Below are 25202 nucleotides of genomic sequence, written 5' to 3'. Positions count from 1 at the left end.
CCACCTATAATCACTTTTTAAAGGTATAATTAATTGACATAATCATTGACAAATTTGTATGAATAATTCCATACATGGATAAAGCTAATTTGTTGGTTATCAATTTACCTTTTATGATTTCTAGCCATGTCTGATGTTTTATTTCTTTATTGGTTTTATTTCTTTAGGATCCCTTGCCAGCTCCATCTTTGACCCACTGAAATTTCTTGTGGGTGCTTCAGGAGGAGTCTATGCTCTCATGGGAGGCTACTTTATGAATGTTCTAGTGGTAAGAGCTTTGGGAATAAAATCTACGGGCCCCTTTCAAAAAACAATACTTGATATTTGGTCCAGGAAATCTTCGCTTCTCAATATTTACTGAGCACTTGTTTTCTTTTAGAGAATTTTAGAGACACAGATGTTTCCTTTCATATATTATCTTTATTCCCCCTCCTCATCTTAAAAGTTATGGTTACTAAATAAAATCTTACTTGATTTTTATTGAATATTAGTTTAAAACATATAGAATTCAGGCATAAGTTCTACATTTGTATATGCATTCTGAATAAAATTTCCCATTGAAAAATAGAAAGTCAAATTTTTCATGATAGTATCAGTTAGCAGTTTGCTGTATATATTTTTTCAGCCTTTTTTCTCTTTGTAGTCCAGCTCTATCCATATTAGTGCTACAAATGGAATCGGCTTCACAGATGTTGTTTTGCATCTGAACACTGAGCATCGTGACCCAGGCCGGTGTCTGTACACAGAAACCCACCTCAGTCTTTCCATGTGCTCTGCAGCACCTGCTGGCTAGGAGGATCATAAAGTTTTGACACTGTAAAACATTTGGGTTGACCCCAGTTGTGCAGATTTGCAAATAATGCTATTAGGAATGTCCTTTGACATTTGTCTTTTCCCATTTGTGTGATTTTTTTAAAAAAGATTTATTTATTTATTCATACAGAACTGGGGTACAGGCCAGAGGTGCAGGGGCAGTGAGAGGATTCACCAGAGACAGAGTGGGGAGCAGAACAGGCAGATTGATGAAGTACACTGCTGAGGGGAGCAGCGGGTAGGTCAGGAGAGGTCTGCTGTGCCATGTGGTCACCTCCGGGGCAGGTGGGGATCGAACTCATGCTGGAGTGGCTTTAGTTTCTTAGTGCTGTGCTTTAACCCATTGCGCTACCAGGGAGGGCCTCCCATTTGTGTGATTAAAAAAAAAAAATTATTTATTCATACAAGACCTGAATTACAGGCCAGAGGTGCAGGAGGGTGAGAAGATTCACCAAAGATAGAATGGGGAGCAGAAGAGACAGATGTACTGAAATACACTGCAGAGGGGAGCAGCGACTGAGACAGTAGAAATCTTCTGTGTCATGAGGGTCACCTCCCTGGCTGAGGTTTAAACTCGTGCTTCAGTGGCTGCAGAGAGCTTCATAGTGCTGTGCGTAACCCCTTGAGCCACCAGGGAGGCCCTGTGTGATTTTGTTTTTTTTGTAGGATAAATCCCTAAAATAGATGAATTATTTAAATTTTCATAGAGCTTTGTCCAATAGCCCTCATGGGATAGTATGTGAGAATGGAGCTACTTTTTAAAACAGGCAAAAATCCTAACTTGTCATTTAGGAAAATGATTTTCAAACTTTGGATTATAACCCATTAGCATCTGTGTACTCATTTTTAAGGATTGGGCCCAAAAATTAAACTCTAAAAAGAAAGAAAAAGAAGAAAATCCAGTCTGTATCAGGGTAGTAAGTGTACATATGGTTTTATTCATGTTTGTATTGTCTATTATAGGATTATTATACATTGGATTATTTCTTACTCTAAGTCACAGTCAAAAGAGTTTGAAAACAGTTAATTAATAACGAATGTAGTCATTTCAGCATCTTTACTCCTTGGGAAGATTTAGTGACTGAAACTGACAGGAAACTCGATAGGAAAAGTAATATATTAAAGTAGAATTATCTTTCTGACTCAGTTCTTTAGTTACACACCAGGTTACTGTGAGCTAGCTGGAGATTTTCTGAAGTTTTAAATCAATGTCTTTTATCTAACATTTTCAATTTTTTTAAAATTACCTCAAAAAACTGAAGTTTTTTTATTAAGTCTTTGCTAACTCAGAAAGAAGATAGAGAAAAGTCAAATGAATATTAACCAAAACTAAACAAAACTAACTTGGGGAATATTTCATCAGACTTAATTTTGACAGCTTTTTTCTATCTATTGATGTATGAAGTGTCGATCTTAAATTACTTGTATTTTGGTTATGTACTGCTAATACAATTGTGTCTAGTTCTCTCTTGGGATGCATGTCATGTTGCCTTTTGTTCTCCAAAGTGCACCAGCATTGTACTTCCTAAAAGCATTTGAAAACTGAGCTTTTACACCAGTGCTTTGGTTTGTAAATTATTTGGCACTCAAAGTTGAGTTTAAGTGAAGAAGTAGATGAAGAGGGAGGAAGGTTGAGTTTTCATTTGCCAATAAAGAGCTTATATTAGTGTTATTTATTTCTTTTCAAGAATTTTCGAGAAATGATTCCTGCCTTTGGAATTGTCAGACTACTGGCCATCATCCTTATAGGTAAGTTTGTTCTGGGGACATTTGACACTTTAGTTTTATGGGTGGATCTTCAGAAATTTTTATCATATTTCCTAAGCACTATAATGTAGAATGATGGCTAGCCTAGAATCAGAAAGAATGCTGCCTTCATGACTGCAAGCAGAAAGATGGCGTTTTAGCTGCATCTAAAGCCATGACAGCTTTCTGCCTGTGACAGACCATATAGGGCAGAAGAAGATAATAGCAAAGTCAGGGCCAGTAATTTGTTTCCAGAACTGCTCCAGCTAAGCTATATCTACACAAGGATGGAGGGGTGTGTGTGTGAAGGGGGTGAGGGCTGGGATTGGGGTGGGGTGTGTGTTGGTGGGGGGAGAATGGAGGTTTTGGGGAAAAGGAAAGGGCTGACCCCAGGGTCACATCTTGGGGTCAGATTTGAGGGCCAAGACAGAGGTGGCATTTGATAGAATTCAGTGTTTTGACTGACATATAGTAAAGAAAATTTTGCTAATTGGTATCAGGAGTTAATTATTTCTATTGTGGGCAGAGGGATCACTGTCTGAGAAAAGAGACTCAATTGAGTTTGTGAACAACCTAGTGGTTAAAACAGTAACTCACCCTGAGAGAAAGGAGCTCACTTGTTTAGTTTATACCATTCTGTAAACAACTTCTTTCCCTATAAGAAATTCAAAGCATGAGTGGGTACTAGGCGTGTGGAGAGGAGAACAGGCCCATGCTGAGGCGCAGAGCTGCTGCTTCAGTTGCCAACCAGAGCAGAGAAAGTCCTTGGATGAAAATGTTTTCGCAAGTCACCTGGGTCTCCAGTCAGTCTGCTTCTTTTCTGTACTGATGGATGGCTTTTGTAAAATGATGGAGAATGACCTTAATACTCTTTTTTTTTAAAAAAGATTTGTTTTTTTATACATACAAAACTGGGGTACAGGCCAGAGGTGCAGGGGCAATGAGAGGATTCACCAGACAGAGGGGGGAGCAGAACAGGCAGAGCAATGAAGTACACTGCTGAGGGGAGCATCAGGCAGGTCAGGAGAGATCTGCTGCACCATGTGGGTCACTTCCCTGGCTGGGAATCAAACTTGTGCTGTAGTGGCTGCAATAGCTTCATACTGCTGTACTCTAACCTGTTGTGCCACCAGGGAGGGCCTGCTTCATACTCTTACTACTCCTCAATGCTGGAATAAAAACCCCTCCCTCATGCACAGGGAATCTTCAGAGACAGCTTATGTAGCATTACATCAGCCTTGAGGTAAGTGCAATGTCACTGAGTGATTAAATTCAGTCATTTGACAGAATGCACAGGGCCCACTAGCTGATGCTGACCTTTCTCACTTCCTGCTAAACATCTCTTCTAAAAGTTCTTTGCTCTAGTTTGCCCACTACTGAAAATAAGACAAGTTAAAACACGTACCAGATTTGGCCCTCCCTGGTGGTGCAGCGGGTTAAAGCACAGCACAAAGAAGCTAAAGCCACTTCCGCATGAGTTCGATCCCCGCCTGCCCCGGAGGTGACCACATGGTGCAGCAGACCTCTCCTGACCTGCCCACTGCTCCCCTCAGCAGTGTACTTCGTTGATTTGCCTGTTCTGCTCCCCACTCTGTCTCTGGTGAAGCCTCTCGCCGCCCCTGAGCTTCTGGCCTGTACCCCAGTTCTGTATGCACAAATAAATAAGTCTATAAAAAAAGAAAAACACATACCAGATTAATAAAATACAAGTACATTTTTATTTTTCTTTGGGAAAAATGTGTTCAGTGTTTTTTTTAAATGCTAAATATTCTTAATTGTGAAAGGCAGTTGACCTTACCAAGCTTTTGTTTGTTGACTGTGTATTCTAGCAATGCAACTGAGCTTCTCTTTGGAAAAGTTAAAGGAATCCCATTTTCATCCACAAAAGCAGTCTGTATAAAGACAAATCTTTTAAAATGAGTATCAGTTTTTTAGTAGGGACACTGATTTATTTTATTAGAATAAGGGCTTCTTTTTTAGGAGGGAAGATGTGTCTCTACTTAGAGACTGCCACAATTTAGAAGCAAATTTCCCTAGGAAGCAGAAAGAGCCAGGCAGAGGTATGTAAGACAAGAGAGAAAAGGAAGGAGAACCGGCCATGCTACGATTATAAAGACTTCTCTAGAGAAAGCTTCTGTCCTAGGAGACTAAACCAGAGTAACTGTTACCAATAAGTCAGCTTTGCTAGCTCTGGCATGGGCGTGGTTATAGTTTCCTGGCCCTCTCTCTGCTATTTACACTGGATCAGGAAGTGCAAACCATGATTCAAATACCATGCAGTTGCATTTATCTAGCATTTTGTGTAAGAGTCATGTACAATTAAATTGCGTACTTGACTCGACTTCAGTTAGTTCCTGTCCAGTGACTTCAGTGTCAATACAGTACTGAACGGGAAACTAGCCAGAACACATGATCCCGATGCTGTTTTCCTAAAGGCAAGCGCCAGGTCTTTCCATCTAGGACATGGTGGCCCATGAAATAAGAGCACAGGAACAGGAGTGGAATGCGGCAGCTGTATGAGATGTTTCCGGCAGCTGTATGAGATGTTTGCAAGTACTGGCACACGTCTGGCGGAGTTGTAGGCCAAGAAGCCCTGAAAGGTCCTTTGCAGCACAGAGCTCACTGATTTGCAAAATGTCTCAGTTCTGGCACTTCCTGTCCACTGGGGAAATGTGGGCTCATTTCCTTTCTTGGTCCACCTCCAAAACTTCTAATCATTAGAGGGAATTAGTGTGATGGGGGAAAGTGGAGTTTCCCAGAAGGTTCAAGTCCTGCCCTGCCCCTGAGCTGTTCTGTGGCCTGGGACAAGTACTTAAGCTCTGTTTCTTGATTTCTTTATATATATCTCATTTGGATTGCTGCACTAGTGTGATCTAGCTGGTCTTCCTGCTCCTGTGCTTACTCCCTGGTAGTCTGTTTAAAGCAGCCAGAATGGTCCTTTAAAAATACATTGTGTCAGATACTTTCCAAACTTCCTACCACTCAGAATAGGTCCAAACCTTTCCTGTGGCCTGTGAAACCCTTATACGATCTGTCCCTTGCTCCCTGTTTGATCTCATCACCTTGCTCCCTGTTTGATCTCATCACCTATCCCTTGATTCCTAACTTTAGTCCAGAGTCACCTGGAGTTCTTACTAAAACACTGATCCCTCCCTTTGTAGTTTCTGGTTCACTACATCCGGGTGTGCTTGAGAGTTTTAATTTCTATTGAGTTCCCAGGTGGTGGTGCTGCTGCTTTGGCTTCTCTTGGCTGCTGCTGCTGGGATACTCTAAAAACCTTTGAGCTGGGCAGATCAACTGCTTTCATATTTCTAAAACACTAAGCACATTCGTACCTTAGGGAGTTTGCACTTGTTGCCTTCAGCCTGGAAGACTTCCTTCACGTGTCAGAACTTCTTGCCCATTTACCTCCATCAAACGTCATGTTCTCAGTGCGGTTCTCCCTGACTTCTAAAGTGTGCATCCTACTCCCAGCGTTCCCTATTCTCCTTAGCACCATTTGCCACTGAATGTTTTATTTGCCTTCTCCCACCAGACCTTTGGCTCTATGGGATAGGGCTGTCTCATGTGTTCACTGTTGTGTCTCCACCACCTAGAATAGTGCCTGACTGAGAAGACAGTCAAGAAATACTGGATGGATAAATCTGCAAAATGGGGAAGTGGTATTGTCTAGTTCACAGGGTTGTTTATGAATGAGAGAAGTTAAACCTGTTAACACCTGTCAGAACAGCACCTGGCACAGAAGTAGCATCGGGATATGTTAGCTGCTGCTGCTCTGGAGAGGGAGCAGAAACATACAGTACTGGGGCTTTATCAGGTTGTTTTTTCCTTCCAGTTGGGTCAGACATGGGATTTGCTCTGTACAGAAGATTCTTTGTCCCTGCAAATGGGTCACCGGTGAGTTCAATTTATTATTTTCTAATGAAAAATTGTTTACCTCTCATATCAAGAGCTGAGAGGTATCATCAAGTGGGACAATTCTGAGATGTATGTTACTCAGATTGCATTTTGGGAATTAAGAAAATTCTGAAGGAAAGCAGATATTTACTTAATTCTCATAGCCCTGACCAACCGGCTCAACTTGTCTGCAGCTGCCACACTGTATGGTGGCTGTTACAGAGCAGGAGGAAGAGGGTCTTGCATTGCTCACAGACAGTAAAAAGCAAATTGAAAAGTAGCAATAAAAACTTGGATCTAGGTGGCTTTAAATATAAAAGATTGCCAGTTTTGTTGGAACCAGCCTGAATTTGGTAGTTTTGAGTCTGTTTTTCACCTGCGCTTTAATTCTGACATTCTATTTGTGTGGGGAGATCACACCCCTATTGAGATCCATCACAGCAACTCAACTCTTACTCTCTTGGCTGGCACTATGCAGAACCATCATCAATGTGATGTCATGCAGGGGAAGTAAGGAACAAGGACTCTTTCTGGGTAGTTGGAACATGAGTGAAATGACATTTTTTAGTTTTTCAAGTTTTAGAAGATTTCCTTCTTTCTGTGAACATGAGGCTTTGTTGCTGTTTGCCTTATTTACTTCCTAGTTGTTCAGACTTTCAAGACTTGTCTGACTGTGATGGTATTTGTTTTTGAGTTAAAGAGATGCAACTGAAACATGCAATTAACCTTTTCATCACTTATTTCTATTCCTCCCTCCTTCCACCCCAAGGTGTCTTTTGCAGCTCACATTGCAGGTGGATTTGCTGGAATGTCCATAGGTTACACTGTGTTTAGCTGCTTTGACAAGGCCCTGCTGAAAGATCCAAGGTTTTGGGTGGCGATTGCAGCTTATTTTGCTTGTGTTTTATTTGCTGTGCTGTTCAACATTTTCCTGTCTCCAGCAAACTGACCTGCTCTGTTATAAAACAATAAAGAGAGCCATCTGGGAAAAAAGCTGGAGAATCTATGAAGAAACAGAGAAGTCCCAGCAAGTGCAGGGCAAAGCCCCACTCACGTCTTCACTTTCAAAGACTGTTTATAAAAGGACTTACGGTTTCAGAAAGGGGCTTCTGAATACCAAGGATGGGAGTGAAGAGGAAGAGAGAAAAGGGAAATGAAAAGCAGAGATCAGGTCTTTTTCAGGCATTTGGTGTACATGTATGTAGCCTCTAAAAGGGATGATATATTCTGCAGATTGCTTACTAGAATTCATGAATTTTGTACTATGCTGACAATAAACACCTTTCATATCTACATCAGACTATTAATAATCACTTTGGATCACCGTTTGAATAGATTGATCATTGTTTGAGGTGCTTTGTAGAAATTAGTGCTTATCTTTTTAACAACATAGAAAGGTAGTTATTACTCTGTATTTTAGCGGACATGGAGACTCTTTAAGCAAATCAAGTAATTTGTCTAAGAAAGGGCAGGATTTACAGTACTTTGAAAGTCCACGCTTTCCTCCCTGATAGTTCTCACAGAGCTGTGCTCCCCAAATATTGAAGGTTAGGAGCACCACAGGAGCATAGAAAGGGCTTGCTTAACATTATCACTAGGTTTTTAGAAGCTGGGACTTTAAGAGAAACAGCAGGTCTTTGAATAACATTAACTTGGTAAATTTAATTTTTTCTCATAACATTATAGTGAAAAAACATTGAACAAAACGATGTTATTGGAGTACCAGCTGTATAGGAATAAACATTTCTGTGGGTGTGCTTTAAAGAAAGAGTAGAACTACTTTGAAGACGACTGGATTGTTAAAGGTTTTAAGAGTGTGTTCTAGGACTCCAAGGACCTGGACTCTATTATCCATGATTCTTATTCTTCATGTGACTCTCCTCGGAGCAGGTGGGGTTTATTTACAGAGCCAAGTTGTCATATTTGAAAACTGAAAGCCCCTGGCCTTTTTACAACCCGGATTATTGGACATTCTTTTCCAAAATTGGGGTTTTAGATCATCTGAACACAGGAAATACATTTTTTTTCTTTTATCCTCACTGTATTTTATTTGGAAACACCTACCTAGACATGTTGCTGTCATTCTGAGAGGAGCATTTAAGGAAAGCATGCTTCACTCAATACAGTGAGAAAATATTGATAGGTATCTTAGGAAAAATTGATCTGGGATTTGTTAAAAATTTTTTGAGTATAAGAATATGGGTATCTTCTCAGTTAAACAAAGAGTTGAACAAGAACTTAAAAGTATTTTCTACCTGCCTAGTTAAAAGCTTCTTTTCCCCAGTGGTGACAGCTGTCAACAACTGGGTCTGTATTCTTGCAGACATTTTTCTTCCCAAGAGGAGCAAAAAAGGGAACAGATTTCGCTGATGGCTGATTCACTCACTGCATTGAACTGCACTGAATCTGCTCTGCATTCTCAAGGGGAAAATTCAGAGAATAAGTTGAAGAGTTTTGAAGTTGGCTATGATATAACTTTTAAGCATGATTTGCTTCTCAGCATTACCTAAGAAAGGTTTGACTTAATCTGTTTTATTGATTAAATACGCATGGAAATTGCAGGTTTTGATAAGATAAATGAGATGTGACATGTATTGCTTTATAATATGACTTAAAGATCTGTTCATTTGTAGAGGTGTTTATTCTCTGAATTGCTGAATGATAAACGTCCTCTCCTGGGACATTTCAGTACTGCTATAGCAGCAATGAGAGGGAAACAGCAGTGTGCTGTTAGTATGTTCAGAGGGAACAATATTCCAAACACCAGAAGCAGAAATACTATGTTAATTTTGATAAATTGCCTTTTAAGTAGGTGTATTCACTTTTATTGTTATTAATAGTATATGAGACCAAGTTGCCTCATACTTTTGCAAACAGGTGTTATAAATCTGAAAATTTTGCATTTTGATAGTTAAAAAATGTTTCATTTTAATTTATATCTCTCTTCCTAGTGAAGATTAGTGTTTTTCAAATTTATTAACAGATTACACATGATATGTAATTCGTAATAACATACACATATGAACATATACATATGTGTATATATAATCTTTTCCCTGACGAAATGCCTGCATTTAATCTAAAGGGTAATAGTTAGCAAATGGTCCAAGGAAGAGATATTCATCTGTCATGGACAACCTACCAGATCACTATCCCCTACACTTTTAAAGACTTATATAGTACAATATAATTGTTAACAGCAGAAAACTAGACAGAGAACGAGAATCATGAGATGAGACATGGCTCATTGATAGTAAGGTTGAAGTTAAGGAGTTATTTAGTTAGAAAGTCTTTTTGGTACAAGAAAACATATCTTCATTACCAAGCACAGTGTAATCTTTCCATACTCCCCAGGGGGAAAAATAACCATTAAAAAGACACAAATATCTGGTGTTTTAAAGTCAATACTTCTGAACTATAGAGGAACCATGTATTCAGTTTAACTGAATAACCTTTCTAAGCTGTTGTAATATTAGAAATATTATAGGTATTCTTTTGCTGTGCTGTCCAATGAAATAGCTACGAGGTTCATGTAGCTACTTAAATTTTAATTAAAATGAAGTAAGATTAGAAACTCTGTTCTTCTGTTACACAAACCACGTTGTAAGTGCTGAAAGTCTATCTGTGTGAATAGCAGCGGCTACCTTACTGGACAGCACAGACAGGGTCTATTTCAACATCCTTGCAAAAAGTTCCATTGGGCAGTGCTGCTTCAGAAGCACGAATGAGTAAAAGTGAAGTAGATTTTAGCTGATTACCGCATTGAACTGAATCTGCTCTACAACTACAGTGGCACAAATTCAGAGAACAAGCAGAAGACGATGGTGGTATAACTTCTTTTAAGCATGGTTTGCTTCCCACTTACCTATAGAGAGGTTTGTGTTTTAGCTTAAAGTCATTTGAAAGTTTTTGTATTTTGCTTTTGAGTTTTGTAGTGCTGTAAAAGTTTTAGAACCTAAGATGGATAGCTAAACAATACTACTCCATTCAGGAAATATATTATTGCCCTTTAAGAAAAAATCATTTATTTCTTCTTTTGATTATAAAAGTAAGATACTTGTGTAAAAACAAATTAAAATACATATAATTTAAAAAATTAAGTCAGTTGTAATAATACTGCTCAGGGATAAGCATAGCTAATATTTGGTGAATATCCTAGGATTTTTTTGTATGTCTCTCTATAAAAAAAGTGGTAGTAATGGAGGTAATATGACTTCAGTTTATAAACTGAATATTACTGAAACAGTGTATCAAATGTCTTTTTATATTAGTATATGTTTATAGTTTCTACTGGTTGCAAAGTTCTATACTGTGGATGTATTATTTATTATGTACAATACAGGCTTATTGATTATTATTTTGGATGTTTTTAAGTTATGATTATTATAAACATCAACATGAATAATAATATGTTTACAATTCAAAGTGCTTTGGGTTGGTGGGCCAAAGAATATATTACTGACATGATAAAGTCAAAGAGAATTTTTCTCTTAGAAATAGAAGTAAATCTCAGAAATTGATGCTTTTGTAATTCTTCTGAACTGTATAACACTTAAAAAAAATGAACTAAAAACTACAGAACCAGGTATTTAAAAAGTCAGAATTACCATTACTTGACTATCTCAATTAAATGAGTAAAACTTTAAGAGAAAACAGACAATTTCTTAATACCGCTTTTATGCAAATTTCAGGTTTGCTGGAAGGGAAAAATAACTTTAATAAAAACAGTTAAGAGTTGACTTTTGAGCCACATTTATTGACTGGGTGTGAATGCAAGTTTCAGCTATGTGATCTTGGGTGATTTATGGTCTGCCTCAGTTTCCTCATATGTAAAATGAGGGAAAAAATATATCTACCTCAAAGAATTTCTGTGATAAACATATCATATAGCTATGGTATCTTACTGTGGTATTTCATTGTATAGCATTTCTCTTTATATAAGAGGGACATAGAACATACATTTATAGTTTATGTGAATGTGAATAGAAAGTCACTTTTTTTAAAAAAAGATTTATTTATTTATGCATACAAGAACTGGGGTACAGGCCAGAAGTGCAGGGGTGAGAAGACTCACTAGATACAGAGTGGGAAGTAGAATAGGCAGATGTACTGAAATACACTGCTGAGAGGAGCAGCAGGTGGGTCAGGAGATGTCTGGCACGCCATGTGGGTCACCTCCCTGGCCAGGGATCGAACTTGTGCCTCAGTGGCTGCGGATAGCTTCATAGTGCTATGCCTTAACCTGTTGCGCCACCAGGAGGGCCCCAAACAGTCACTTTAAAAATCTTTCCTTTGGGTTATATTCCTTTTAGACACCTTATTCTCAACTTTAATATGTAATCTACTAAACATTTCAACTATAATTTTTCTTACTGATCCCTTCCACAAAAGCAAGCTTTACGTCTTAAATAGATGAAACACTTTTACAATGAAAATTCTCTAATACTACCATCACCCTAATGGCCACTTAATTCAAGTAATATCTAATAACATTTGTGTAATACAAAATAGTTAAAATTCTGAGTTTATTTAATATAAAAATTTAGAAAGGTACTAGCAAAGTGTAAGGATCTTATGATATTTCATAAATATTACTGAAAGGGATTTCTGAAAATGTTATTTCTAGAAAGAAATCAGAACTTAGAAATCTACATGTGAATTAGGAAACTAGATTTCTGTGAATATATTGTAGTATATACACATAATGATTCATAATGCTGTATACTTGAAGCCTATATAATGTTATAAATCAATCAATCACTTCAAGAAAAAATTCACTAAGAAAATTGTGGAGTAATCTAAATTCCTGTAACAAAAATCTGATCTGTTTTTTATGGTTTCATCAAATGCTATACCTTACTGAATTATCAAACACATTAATTTCCTTTGAATGAGTTTTACTTTGGTTATAACCTTTCAAAAAAAATAATCTTAGTAAGTAGATGTGTAAGATGTCAGTAGTTTTAGAAACCTCTTTAAAATTTCTCATTAAGGACCTTCCTGGTGGTGAAAAGAATTAAGTTTCAGCACTATCAAACTATCCACAGCCACTGTGGCATGAGTTCAGCTGAGTTCGATCCCTGGCATCGGAGCTAACCCATATGGCACAGCAGACCTCTTCTCACTTGCTGCTCCCCTCAGCAATGTATTTCAGTGAATCCACCTGTTCTATTCCCCACTCTGTCTCTGGTGAATCCTCTCATCCCCCAACACCTCTGGCTTACATCCCAGCTCTTACATGCATAAATAAATATTTAAAATTTCTCATTAAAAAATAAACAATAAACTTCTTTCCTAGGGGAATACTACAGCTTTATTTTTAATACAGAATATATTCAGCCTTATACCAGCTATCATGTTTTGTTGTTTTTCACTGCATTATGAGGTCTAAACATAAGTGAGTAAAAATTCCTGACATTTTAAATATATTCTTGGTAATGCATTATCATAACTTTGGGAAAAAAATAAAGCAAACAGCACACTGAAAGAACATTTTGTTCAAATTTTACTTATAGGTTTGTTTTGAGAAGTAGGTGAGTGGAAGAATTTACCTGCCTACCATTTTAGGGGCAAAGATGGCAGACTAAATAAATTATGGGGGGCTGGAATTTCAAACTTGGAGGCATTCTGGAAGAAGTTCACATTCACTCCACCATAACTGGAAAGATCTGGCTCGCAATCCTGTTTATATTTTCAAATGCTTGTTCTGAGTATAACAGCTGAAGATGTCTGGAATTATGAGCAGTTTGGCTTCATCTGTAATACAGAACCTGGCTGCAGAAATGTGGGCTACAACCAGGCCTTTCCTATCTCCTAGAAACTGGGTTTTGTATGCGTTGTGTCTTCACCATCTGTTTCACCTGGGCCACATTGTATACCAAGTCAGAGTTCTGGAGTTTGGGTCAGAAAGCTCAACTAAGAACTGAGGAAGACAGAGTGTGAAATGCCTGGATAGAACTTTGCCAGCTTGAGCGATGGAAATGAAATAAAGCTCTGCTCAGAGGAACATTACTTTGTACTTGTGTGATACACATTTCACTTGCTGTCTGGTATAAGTTGTGCTCATGATTGGACATTTTCTTTTATATAGATTTTACTTAATGCCTGCATTTAAATGTCACAGTCACCCATGTCCAAATGTAATTGATTGTTTTGACTCAAGATCAACAGAAAAAACAATATCCCTGTTATTTATGCAAGTCATAACTAGTGTTTCACTTTCCTTAAGTTTTCTAGAAAATTTCCACTTAGGTTAAAAAAAAAAAAGGCTTGGGGGACAATATAAATTGAAAGATGAGTATAATTTATTCCATGTGAACAATTTAGTCAAAAGAGAAACTTGCCCAATATCAGAGCACATCTGCAAATTCAGAAGAGAGTCTCTTCTGTACCTGTGTAATCTGTTAGGAGAAAAGCAAACACACAATAGTTTAACTTTGCCTGCAGTTAAGACAGATCCCACAAATCACAATGGAAATGATGAGACTTGCATCATTGGTAAACAAGAAACTGCACTTTCCAGTGAGATGTAACACTTAGTGCTACCTGTAGTCATCAACACACTGGCTCAAGTAATAAGGAAGATACTCAAAAAGTATTTGGAAAGGAAGCTAATGGTAACTAGTTTAGAGAAAAAGAAGAAATTGATGGCAAAGGGAGCAAAAGGAACCCCTGCTCTCTAGAGATCATTCTTCTCAAGGAGTTGCTATTCATCTGAACAAATGCCTGGAGCAGGCATCCCAAACAGCTTTCTCTCCTAACTGCTCCTGGAAACCCAGGTGGCTTCGAGCTACAAGAGGTCCCTCTACTGAAGAAGAAAACGGTATTATCTCCTAAAGGTGACCTCAACAGCTAGTTCAGAGGGCTCCTCAGGTCAGAATACTTCTTCCTTTACAGGCTTACTTGCAACCATGTGACATTCCAGGCACTCCTGGTTGTTTTGAGTTGTCCTTGGAATCTGAGTTGGTCAGAAACTGCAAGAACTGTATTGAATATCTGCCAAATCATTTAGCGTTGTTGACAAGGACACTGGTAGGTGGGCTTCCACAGTCCTTCAGGTTTAAACAGCTGCTATCTTTTAGACAATCTGAACATTATGATGGAGATAGCCTTGTGGAACAAAGACATAACAGGTCAGGGCAGTTCTAAAGGCCTGCCATTAAGATACCTAATTCTTGAACTGTGAAGGGGTTGTTTTAAATCCAGACACGGATACTTTTCTGGGATTCCCTTCAGAATTCCTGAAAGTTAATTTTTGGAAAATTGTATGTTCAGAATTGAGGCTCATTGGTTTGGAACCGGGTTTTTTCCTTGAAGGGACCAGTCTTAATTATTCTTGGGGTATGGAATTCCTCCTTTAGTTTAATTACCAATCTTTCATTTCTGAAAGGTTAAATATTGTTTATCCTTGGGACTTCAGTTTCCTGATGTTTCTATAGTTTGGTAGGCTATATGATAAAATCTTTAAAAGTTCAGTGGCGTTCTCTCAATTTACAGTATCTTGATTCCATGCCCAGATTGGAGTCTTGCCTGTACCACTCACCAGTCACTAACCTCTTAGAGGGATGGTGTGAGGGCTAAAATATGAAACATATGTATAATACAGTGCTCTGCATAAAGTAAGAGCTCAAAAATGCCATTATTAGCACGTTTCGGGTCTTCGTGAAGTCGGCTTCAAAGCAGATTCCAAAAGTAGAAGCTGGAGCAGAAACATATTAAACACACTTCTCAAGATACAGAAATCACAAGGGTCGACCTTAATCGGTCGTGCGCACTTTTTTAGGAAGAGTGTCAAGAAGCCAGCATAGATAAGTGACCTCAGCTTCCGAGGTCCTGTCGGCTACTAACGTCCCGGAAATCCTCCTGGGGGCGTCTGTGCGTTCCGGAGCGCCACAGGCCCCGCCCCCGCCCCGACGCCACGCCTACTTCGGGCCCCACCTGGACTCTTGTCACGGGTTACCAAAACCGCGCCCCTCTCCAAGCAACCGAATCGCTGAGGGGACCGGAAGAGGAAGAAGTGCGGTCCCGAGAGCCAAGGGGCGGGCACACGCAGCCTCGCTCCGCTCAGCCCACTATGGGGCATTTAGAGCGTCCCGGTCGCCATGAAAACAGGCCACACCCCGGCGATCCAGGCCCGTGATTCGCAAGTGCGCAGGCGCACGTGCCCTTCCGCGCATGGGCAGTGCAGTTCAGAGCCCGCCAGCCACGGTCTCGGGCGCCAGCTACGCGGCTGCCGCTGTCACTATGGCCCATTACAAAGTGAGGGGGGCGCGGCGTGGCTGGGAGCATGTGGGCGGTAGCCAGCCGCTGGTCGGCTCTGGGTGGGAGAGGGGGCGCGCGCGCAGGTTTTGGGGGTCTGAGGTGGCGAGGCGAAGGAGGGTTGCCGGACTCCCAGCGCCTTTTACCGCTCCGGCCCCCGAGCTTCGACCACTGACCCGCCGTGTCTCCTCAGGCCGCAGACTCGAAGCGCGAGCAGTTCCGGAGGTACTTGGAGAAGTCAGGGGTGCTGGACACGCTGACCAAGGGTGAGCATGGGCTAGGAGAGTGTTTCTCGTGCCCTCGTCGTATACTCCTCGGTGCTGCACCCTGACGGGCTGTGGCTTGGGGAAGGACGGGGAACAGGTGGGGCCCGCCGGGGCTCCCGCGAGGTGGGCCTCGGGGTCTGGGCGTCACCAGCGCACGCCTGGTAGCCGGACGCCACCCGAGTGGGGTACCTGGCTCACGCTACCACTCTCCTGGCCGGCAGGGAAACTCTTGCAGCTGTTGCAAAGTCTCTTCAACTTCCGTTGGTTTGCTTGGAGCAGCCGCAGTGGGCATGTTTGCTGAAGACCTTGCGATCCCAATTCCTTTTGCCTTCAGTTTTTATGGAGCTGTTAATGAACAGTTGTCCCTCGAACAAAAGGCAAATTGGAAAAATGACCACATTTGAGAGGGACTGTGAAGTAGCTGATTGGACCTAATTCTCAAAGTAGATGATTCATAGTCAATTTGGCTGTGTCTTTTCAACCCCCTTTTCATAGTTCTTATTTCAGTCCTAATTTTTGCGAATTTCGAAGTAGAATTTCTGCTAAAGACTTTGAGGGCCTGCCTAAATGTTATATTGTTTTCACTTTTTAAAACTGGAAGTTTCTATTACACTATATCTCTTACTCTGAGGCTCAAGATTTAAGGAGATAAGGTGCTAGAAACTAGGGTTTCAAGAGATAACTGTTTATTTCAAGAGCTCAGCATTGAACAAGCACACTCAGCTCACTGGATACTTTAAAGGTTGTAGAAGAAGAGCTGGCAGGGATAATGACCTGGGTTCTTATGGAATTAGTAAATTCCTGGGAAATAACTTGGTGATTGCTCTTTGGTAAGAACAAGGTTAGGAGAAAATTTTGGGAGAATAACTCTGGCCTTAGCAGATGGCCAAGCATGGGCTGGTGGTTTTGAATTGCTCCTACCTTGGGTTCAGGCACTAGTTTTTCTATAACTTTGCAAATAAATTTTCAGCAAACTACTCTATGAAAAGGTCTCTTGCTCTATGGTCTCTGGTAGTGTCACAGATACTTGGAGTTATATATCTCCTTAAAAAGCTCCACAAGTTCATTTCTTTTCATTTGACCACTTTATTCAGGTTTCTGTTCTAGGCAAGATAGGGGAAGGATGAAAGAATGAGCTCATATCCTAGTTGGGGGAGACATGATAAATACATAGTGTTAGTAAGTGTTAAATGTGATGAATAAAATAGAAAAGTAAGGGAATAAAGAGCACTGGGTATATCATTTTATATAGGCTGGTGGGGGGCAGGGTGAAGGGCATATCTGAAGAAGTAACATTTGAGCAGAGACCTGAATAAAATACTGTCATGTCATGAGTTCCAAGAAGTTTAAAGACGCCAGTGTGGCTGGATGGAATGAGTGAAGAAATAGAAAGTGGCAGAGAAGTGACCAATGTTTCAGGTAACCGAAGATGTAAAGCCATGTGGCCATACTTGGATGGATTTTCTTTCTTTTTTTAAAGATTTCTTTATGCATGCAAGAACTGGGGTGTGTAGGCCAGAGGTATGGGGGTGAGAAGATTCACCAAAGACAGAATGGGGAGAAGAAAAGGCAGATTCACTGAAATACAGTGTTGAGCAGTGGGGGTGACAGGAGAGGTCTGCTGCGCCATGTGGTTCACGTCCCTGGCGGAGGATTGAACTCATGTCCTCATGTTGCACCGGCTGGCAACAACTTGATAGCGCTGTCTTTAATGCCTACACCACCAGAGAGGCCCTGGATTTGCTTTCTTAAGAATATGGAACCCACTGGAGATTTCTTTTCCCTTACATCTACAGGTATCTAACCCCTCAATCTCACTAGATTTCCGATTTCCTAAAAATAATTAGACAATTCACCTAGTATCTCCTGATAAGATCTATTTAAAATCTGATTTGAGATTCAAACATAGGTACTTTATGTAAACTTAATTTATAATTTTATTCAGCTATTTCTAACAATATTTGAATATGCTTCTAATATTAAAATACCATAAGACAAGTCAGCTAAAGATAAGTAATTTGGAGGAAGAGAAATTTTAGTTATTTTGAGCACTACATTAACCTCTAAAAATCTTGACTGCTAAGGCAAAAAGAGGAATTGGGTATAACGTTCCTGTTTGATTAAAAGGAAGTATATTTTATCTATAGAAAAGCACAGGAAACATTTACACAGTGTTCTGTAATTATCAACCTTGTGTCACTGATAGAAGTTTAGAAGCTGAAAGAAAAGTAGTCAGGAATATAGGTTAGTATTTTTGTCTTAGAAAATTAGGATTCAGTAGAAAGCAGTGGAAGTTAATGAAGGAAAAAATAAGTTTGAGCATATAACTTTTTAAAAAGGTAACAAATAGAGGAATTAAATAGTACTATAACAGGTAAGGAAAGGTTAGAGAATATTGGTGATGAAAATATGCCAATTTCTTAAAAAACAGTGCTGCAAATATATTTTAAAGAGATGAAGACTATCAGAACTCAGTGCTAAAAGTAGCTGCCCATTTGAGTTGTTCATACTGTCTTTATACTTTTGATGAGCTATTTAAACTAAAGGGAAGAATATAAATTGATTTATAGCAGTAGTTCTGGGGGTCATTTTTTTGTGTAGTTAACATGTTTTGGCTTTTTAACCCTTGTTCAAAGGGTTGCATGCACAAAAATTATTAATCAATGGTTTAGAGAGATTTTTATCTGAGTAGTAAATTCTAAGAGGAATTACTCAATAGAAGATGAGAAAGGTATTGCTGACATGAACTACTGGATATGAGACCACTAAAACATAAATTTTAATGTTGATTTGAACATGCTAATTACAGGTAAAGTTTTTGATTGGTGGTTATTTAATGTGCTGTGTATGAAACATCAATCTTGAAGAACATTTTGAATTCAAAACTTTTCCAGTGATTTCCATAGCCTTGATTCTCTCCTAAGTTTCTCAAATGCATCTTCTTTCTACCCCTGTATCACTGTAGTGCAGATCAACTAGATTACCACATTAGCTTTCTACTACTCTTCCTGCCTTTAACCTGTCCCACTTAACAGATCTTCCACACAGCAGTAGAGTGATCCTGTTACTGTATAGCTTAAAATTGTTAAGATTTTAGAATCAAAGTCCAACTGAACTTGACTATCTTCCACTCGCTGATAATCACTGTTCACAGCTCCATGTAGCCATACTTGAATTTTTCAGTTCCTCAATATGTTTTTCTTTTGTCCTCCCCACCCTTGCTATTTTATCTGAAACACTCTTTGTCTAGGACCCAGACTTATTTCACTTCCTTTTGGAAGCCTTTCCTAGTGTCTTAGGTATTAGGTTTTCTTCAACTGTGTTCCTAACCTATTATCCTGTATTGCCTCTTACACACACACACACACACACACACACACACACACACACACACACACACACACATTTTTGTCTAGTTCATTGCATATCTTTTGCAGTAAACTGTAAATTCCTTGAGAGCATGCGCATTGTATGGATAGTTCTAGCAATATACTTGGTAAATCATAGGCATTTAATACAACATTATGGAATATAATTTCAGCCATTCAAATTTAAGACGCTGATTGTTGCTTTTTCTGCCTTTTGATTTGCAGTATTGGTAGCCTTATATGAAGAACCAGAAAAACCTAATAGTGCTTTGGAGTATCCTTTTTATCTTTCAAATCAGAAAAAGACCTTTTTTTTTTTATTCTTATTTTTTTTCACATAGATAGTAACCTTTAAAACTTTTACTGAAAAGTTACTTTATGTTTCTGAATGATCTCAAGATAAATACTGGTGGTAGGGTGGGGTGACTGATCAGAAATATTGACGTGACTGGGCTATTTCATTCAGTTTGAGAAGTGTATTCTTAACTTCGATATTAGTTTTTTAAAGCATCACTTAGGAGCTGCTACCCCAGAAAATCCAGAAATAGAGCTGCTTCGCCTAGAATTGGCAGAAATGAAAGAGAAATATGAAGCTATTATAGAAGAAAATAAAAAACTGAAAGCAAAGGTAAAGTTTTTAAAAGAATTTGTTAAAAGTCATCTCAACTTTATGGATTATATTATCAAAACCTCACTAAGATGGACAGTAAAGTTAACTTAAAGGCCAAACTGATAACCTGTCTAGGAAACCTCAGATGAATTATAAATAGGATAAGCAAAGTGTGGTCAAGAAGAGGTTCTTGGGAACCTGCATCAACGAAAAAAGATAAGCATATTGGTTAATGCTGCTTATAATAATAGAGATTTCTGAGTCTTAAGCAGTTCTGATTTAAGGTCAGTTTAGGGCCTTTGCCTTACTGAATGGCACCTGTCAGTTATGCAGTGCCCATTCTGTACAGTTGTTAACATATCTTTGTAAATTTATTTGCACTTAATTTTATCTAATGCTCAAGCCTTTTCTTTGTTCAGATTCCCGTCAGATTTTTCATAAACTCTTACCTTTGAGGTTTTAGCACATTTTGAATTGCACAATGCGTTTTACATTACCATAGGCATTTCTCATAATGTGTTTTATCTTCTCAACAATTTTTCAAGACAAGTGAGACAGGTACACACAGATCATTTTATAGGTGAAGAAATTAAAGTACATTGGAGTCTTATTAGCTTCTCAAATACCAATAGTTGATTGGAACAACTCAAATCACTAACTTAGTGATTTGTAGGAAAACTCAAATCACTAATTTAGTGATTTGTAGGAAACCACAACTTGTCATAAAAGAACATGCAGTATCTTAAATTATCTAATATACCACCAAGTGTGGAGGCTAACTCTGGCATCTTTAAAGTCAAAGACATTAGCTGCTTTTCAGTGACTGGCTAGATGAATATATATCACAGAATTCTTTTTCGACTTTTTAGGAGAAAGTTCAGTAAATTTGGTTGAGAGGAAGAAAGGAGGTTATTATTACAAGCCACATCTTTGGGAAAGTCTAAATTACTGCATGTCAAATACTTGAAAAGTCGTGAATTGGAACCATATTTTAGTTTCTCAGTAATTTTAAAGGTTTATATGAAAAAAGCTTTCATTAAATTTGATTGTATATATCTTATGGAATGATTTAAAAAGGATAGAATATTAATACTTATTCAGTAATTAAAATGAATATAATAGCTAACTTTTGTTTCAATTTAGAATAAGATTCACCTAAACTCCTCTGTCTTTGCCCTATAGCTTGCTCAGTATGAACCACCTCAGGAGGAGAAGCGTGCTGAATAAGATTCTTCTCAGTTGAAAAGACACTGAAAAATGGTTTTGTATGACTTGAATAGTTTGTATAGTATATAATCTTTCAAACAGATGCTATAGAACTCTTTTAATATGTTAAATTCACCAATCACACTTTAATTGTTATAAAACACAAATACTTAGAATCACCAATAAAAACTCAATATAACTCTCTTTGGGTCTTAAAAACAGGAGAATCCAAAGCGAATCCTGAAAAAAATCTAAACACAACCATTCATTACCTTAAAAGACATTTATCAGTCTGATTATGAACGATGGTGCAGGTTGTATTTAACCAAGGAAATTTAGCAGGGAGCTGTTCCTTGGTTTAATTCAGGATATGAGCACAGGTATAGTCATTCTCCAATATGAGGATGACACTGTTTATATTCTCTGTAGGCAGCTGGAGAGATCTGTGTGACAGAAGATGCTTTTGCATGGGTTCCCACGAATATTCTGCTCGTTTATGTAACGCGGAACAAATAACTCTTCTTTTCCACCACTTTGCCTTAGATAACGGTGTGTGCCAGTTTGAACTCTGACACCACGTTTTCCTTCTATGCAATCACGCCCTATCTGATAATGTTGCCTTGCTTTGCTGTGTGCTTCGGTGTCTTTAGTTGCACATTGGCCTTTCTGTGTTGTTTTTCAATTTGCTATAACTGCAGTTACTCTGATTGTAATTTATATAGTTTTAAACAGGATCACACTGCTCCCCTTGCCTGCCTTAGTTAAGCACAGAACAGAGGCAATATAAGATTCTGGATTCAACGCACAAGCTGAGATGAGAAGGGGAATGAGCCATATATTGTGGAAAATCATAGCTTGCAGGTATAATTATATAGTGCTTTTTTCCCTCCCTCAAAGTATTTTTCTAGCCTTGAATTCATTTTATCTTCATTATCCCTGTGAAGTAGGTAGGGCAAGAATGAGGGGAGGTTGGGTGCTGACTTCTTAGGCCAAAGACTGATATTAATACAAATTATTTACTAACTGTAGAACCTTGGGCACATAGTTCACTGCTCTGAGATTCACTTTCCTCATCTGTTAAATGAGAATAATATCTGTGCTGCCTACCTCACAGGGTTGTTGTGAGGGTCAAATGAGAATGTATGTGAAAGATCTGTAAATGGTAAAGCACTATATTCTTGTTTGTTAGTCCTTTTTTTCTTGGAAGATCTACAGTCAGATGTTTGATTAGTCACTTATTTTCTTCATTGATTGACTGACATTATTAAGTAGTCATGCATTGCATGTATTACATTCTATTGTCAGAGAACCAGTCTTTATTTTGTGGTCAAAATACACAGAAAACAAAAAGACCCAATGAAAGCCGATTTAACTAGCAAAAGCCTCAACAGCTGTTGGAAGGGTGACGAAACCAATTATAAAGGCATTTTAATCAGTCATGTTGCTGGGAATGTAGTAATGGTCTGTGCCTCTCTAGTCACAATTTTTTTGGGTGGGGTAGAAGGTACTGTTGGCTGAACATCCACTTGAGTTGGTTTATCTTTCATCAATTTAAGTGACTTTTACATGGGCAACAGTGGGCTAAGGGTGGGATGTTATGAAGATGAATAAATACAACCTATTAAGCAATAACATGTTATAAGCGATTACAATGTGGGATAGATGGGCTAAGAGCCATTTGAAAAATAAAACATGGCTCTGTGGGGTTGTGGGCTTAAGGAAGAATTAGCCTCTTTAAGCAGTTAGTGTGACAGTCTATTTGTGTACACAGAAAGTAGAAATTTTGGGGAGCAGCCAATCCTCATTTGCTATTTCCCCATGAAACTATTAATATTTACACTAGTCAGGTGACTGTCTCTTGTATCATCCTTTGGGACAGAATTGCAACATGTAGGTTGGATAATCACACTTTTCAGTGTAACTGACTTGCTCTATCAGTCCGTGCCATTTAGGAATTCAGGGCTGGCCTGGCTTACACAGGTCCTCCTCAACACTTATTTCAAGAATTTGGATGAAGCCAAGAAGATGCTTAATGGAGGAGAAAAAAGATCCCACACATTCGGTTACTGCTATGCTTCCCTATTTGTGAAATGTAGATTTTACAATTTGCCCACCTCACAAGGTGGTTGTAAGGATTGAAATATTGATAAATATAATGTAAGAGTACCTTGCAAATTGTACAGGACTACACATGATTGTAATGCAAAATCTGTTAGTGCCATAAAGGGCAGGTAGGTAGTCTAGTTTGAAATAAGCTTGAAAAGGATTAACAACTTGGGAGTATCCAAACATCTGGGCCTAAACCAACAGGTTGAAATGTCAATATATTTAGATTACAAAATGCAGTTATACAAGTTTAGGTGCTGTGATTGACAAAAATACTAGTTCCTGTGAATATCTGTGTGAGCCACTTAAACTCTGACTATTTAAAGAATTCCATTCTGAAAGGCATTTATTTATTGAAATACTGTGCAGCATCCTGAAGGCTGTATTGGAGGCGCCAGATCTCCAATGGATGTTGATAGGCTCAAATGCATGTAAAAAAGAGTGTGGCCAATGTGAAGAGGCATTTGAAAATACAAGGCCTCTGTCCAATATGGTACCCACTAGTCTTGAATGGCAATTCAGTGAGAAACTCAGACAGTCATACTAGCAACCTTTCAGGTGTTCAATCCACATTGGCTGCTACAGTAAATAGCACAGATATAACATATTTCAAGACAGAAGATTCTGGTAATCACCATGGAAGGAATGGCTGAAGGAATGCAGGTTCTTTGTGGGTGATGAAGACTGATGTAGATTTGAAGAGGCTGTTGTAGAAGAGATTAAGACCGCTCCTATTTTGTTCCAGTACTAGCTCGAGAGAGTCATTTTTGAGATGGTAAGCAGTCTTCCTTTGAACTATTTAAGTGTAATGCTGTCATGTCTGTCAGATATGATGTAGTTGGATTCTCTGTGAGGCTGGACTACAAGACTGTCTAAGAATGTGTCCTACCTAGATCCTGACCTAACCAAATTCCAGTTCTGCATAATCAAGAAGTGAGTTTCCTCTCAAATTAGCCAGTGCCACCCCCATTCCCACTTTTAAGAGGAGGATCCTCTTTTGTCAAATTTCCAATTCTAGGGTCTGTCGAGAGTGAAAATTCTACCTTTCTTCAAACAATGACAAACAGTTTTGGTGTCGTTATTCATCCCTTTGGTCTCATATTTGAAGATACAGAAGATGCAGTGTTCAGTGGGGCCGGGGATGGAATTACTGGAGAAATGGACTGACTGAAAGTGGGGAAACTGAGTGCTGTCGAGTTTGAGGTGGCAGCAGTACCCACTGTCAGTGACTTGCAGAAGAGTGGATGTTCTAGTTTGGTTCTGTTTGCTCCCCTATCAGGGTCCAGTTACCTGCCTTGGTTGAGGTTGTACCTTCATTCTGACTGGTTGCTCCTCTACATCTTTGTATGCACCAACCATATCCATCTTCTAGACCTGCTCAGACGCCTGCTCATTTTAGACTTCTCACCCAACTCCCGAGCATTTTATCTATGCCTTTGACCATCCCACTATTAATAGCTCGTGCCGAGGGTACTTACGCATAACTCCGATCTCTAGTTATCTTCAACCAACTCGAGGGCAGGGAGGATCCGAGTCAGTTTCAGTTTTGTGCCCCAGGACATCGCGGGCATCTGAATTTGGCTGGCAGAGCACAAGCGTAGTATGCGGACAATCAGTTCTTCCCCGAAATGTCCAGAGAGCATCTCCCATTACGATTGCCTCGGGCTCTTCGAAGAAATCATGAGAACCGAGAGGAGCTCGGCGCGTGGCTGGGGCGAGGGCAGAGGGCTCCGCGGGGCCGAGCCACCCTCCTCGTGACTCCTCCTCCCCCCCTCCACAGCTCCGAGTCAGGTGATTCCGGGCACGTGACGGCCACCACCTACCGCTGCGCCTGAGAGGCAGCTGGGACGTCCAATGAGAGGCTGGGTCTCGGCGCAGAGCCAATGAGAATCGGGCTCCGGGGGCGGGCCGCACGGTGGTGGCGGCGGCGGC

At 39.3% G+C, this 25202-nt stretch overlaps 4 protein-coding genes across 4 annotated transcripts in view; all 4 read left to right on the top strand.

The window, feature by feature from the left end:
* RHBDL2 (rhomboid, veinlet-like 2 (Drosophila)) overlaps positions 1 to 7461 on the top strand; it is a 17361-nt gene extending 9900 nt beyond the window's left edge. The window contains exons 4-7 of the mRNA XM_004678824.2: positions 168 to 268; positions 2502 to 2562; positions 6395 to 6456; positions 7226 to 7461. Coding sequence (XP_004678881.1) covers positions 168 to 268; positions 2502 to 2562; positions 6395 to 6456; positions 7226 to 7405 — 404 coding nt within the window. The 3' untranslated portion in view covers positions 7406 to 7461. The remainder of the gene's footprint in view (positions 1 to 167; positions 269 to 2501; positions 2563 to 6394; positions 6457 to 7225) is intronic.
* Positions 7462 to 13050: 5589 nt separating this feature from the next.
* On the top strand, positions 13051 to 13863 carry GJA9 (gap junction protein, alpha 9, 59kDa). Its single transcript, XM_004695925.1, is given in 6 exon segments — positions 13051 to 13146; positions 13148 to 13269; positions 13271 to 13351; positions 13353 to 13486; positions 13489 to 13781; positions 13783 to 13863. Coding segments are annotated over 6 exon segments (807 nt in total).
* A 1704-nt stretch (positions 13864 to 15567) lies between these two features.
* Positions 15568 to 22352, top strand: MYCBP (MYC binding protein). The gene is made up of 5 exons (XM_004678822.2): positions 15568 to 15714; positions 15908 to 15980; positions 19574 to 19622; positions 19847 to 19976; positions 21141 to 22352. The coding sequence occupies exons 1-5, from the start codon at positions 15631 to 15633 to the stop codon at positions 21183 to 21185; spliced, it is 381 nt and encodes a 126-aa protein (XP_004678879.2). The 5' UTR covers positions 15568 to 15630; the 3' UTR covers positions 21186 to 22352.
* A 2546-nt stretch (positions 22353 to 24898) lies between these two features.
* The window catches only part of RRAGC (Ras-related GTP binding C), a 15845-nt gene continuing 15541 nt past the window's right edge, over positions 24899 to 25202 (top strand). The window contains exon 1 of the mRNA XM_012722106.1: positions 24899 to 24971. Coding sequence (XP_012577560.1) covers positions 24899 to 24971 — 73 coding nt within the window. The remainder of the gene's footprint in view (positions 24972 to 25202) is intronic.

This window comes from Condylura cristata, unplaced genomic scaffold (genome assembly GCF_000260355.1).
Source record: "Condylura cristata isolate star-nosed mole 26May11 unplaced genomic scaffold, ConCri1.0 scaffold00008, whole genome shotgun sequence".
Lineage (NCBI taxonomy): Eukaryota > Metazoa > Chordata > Mammalia > Eulipotyphla > Talpidae > Condylura > Condylura cristata.
This window is presented reverse-complemented; position numbering and strand designations above follow the sequence as displayed.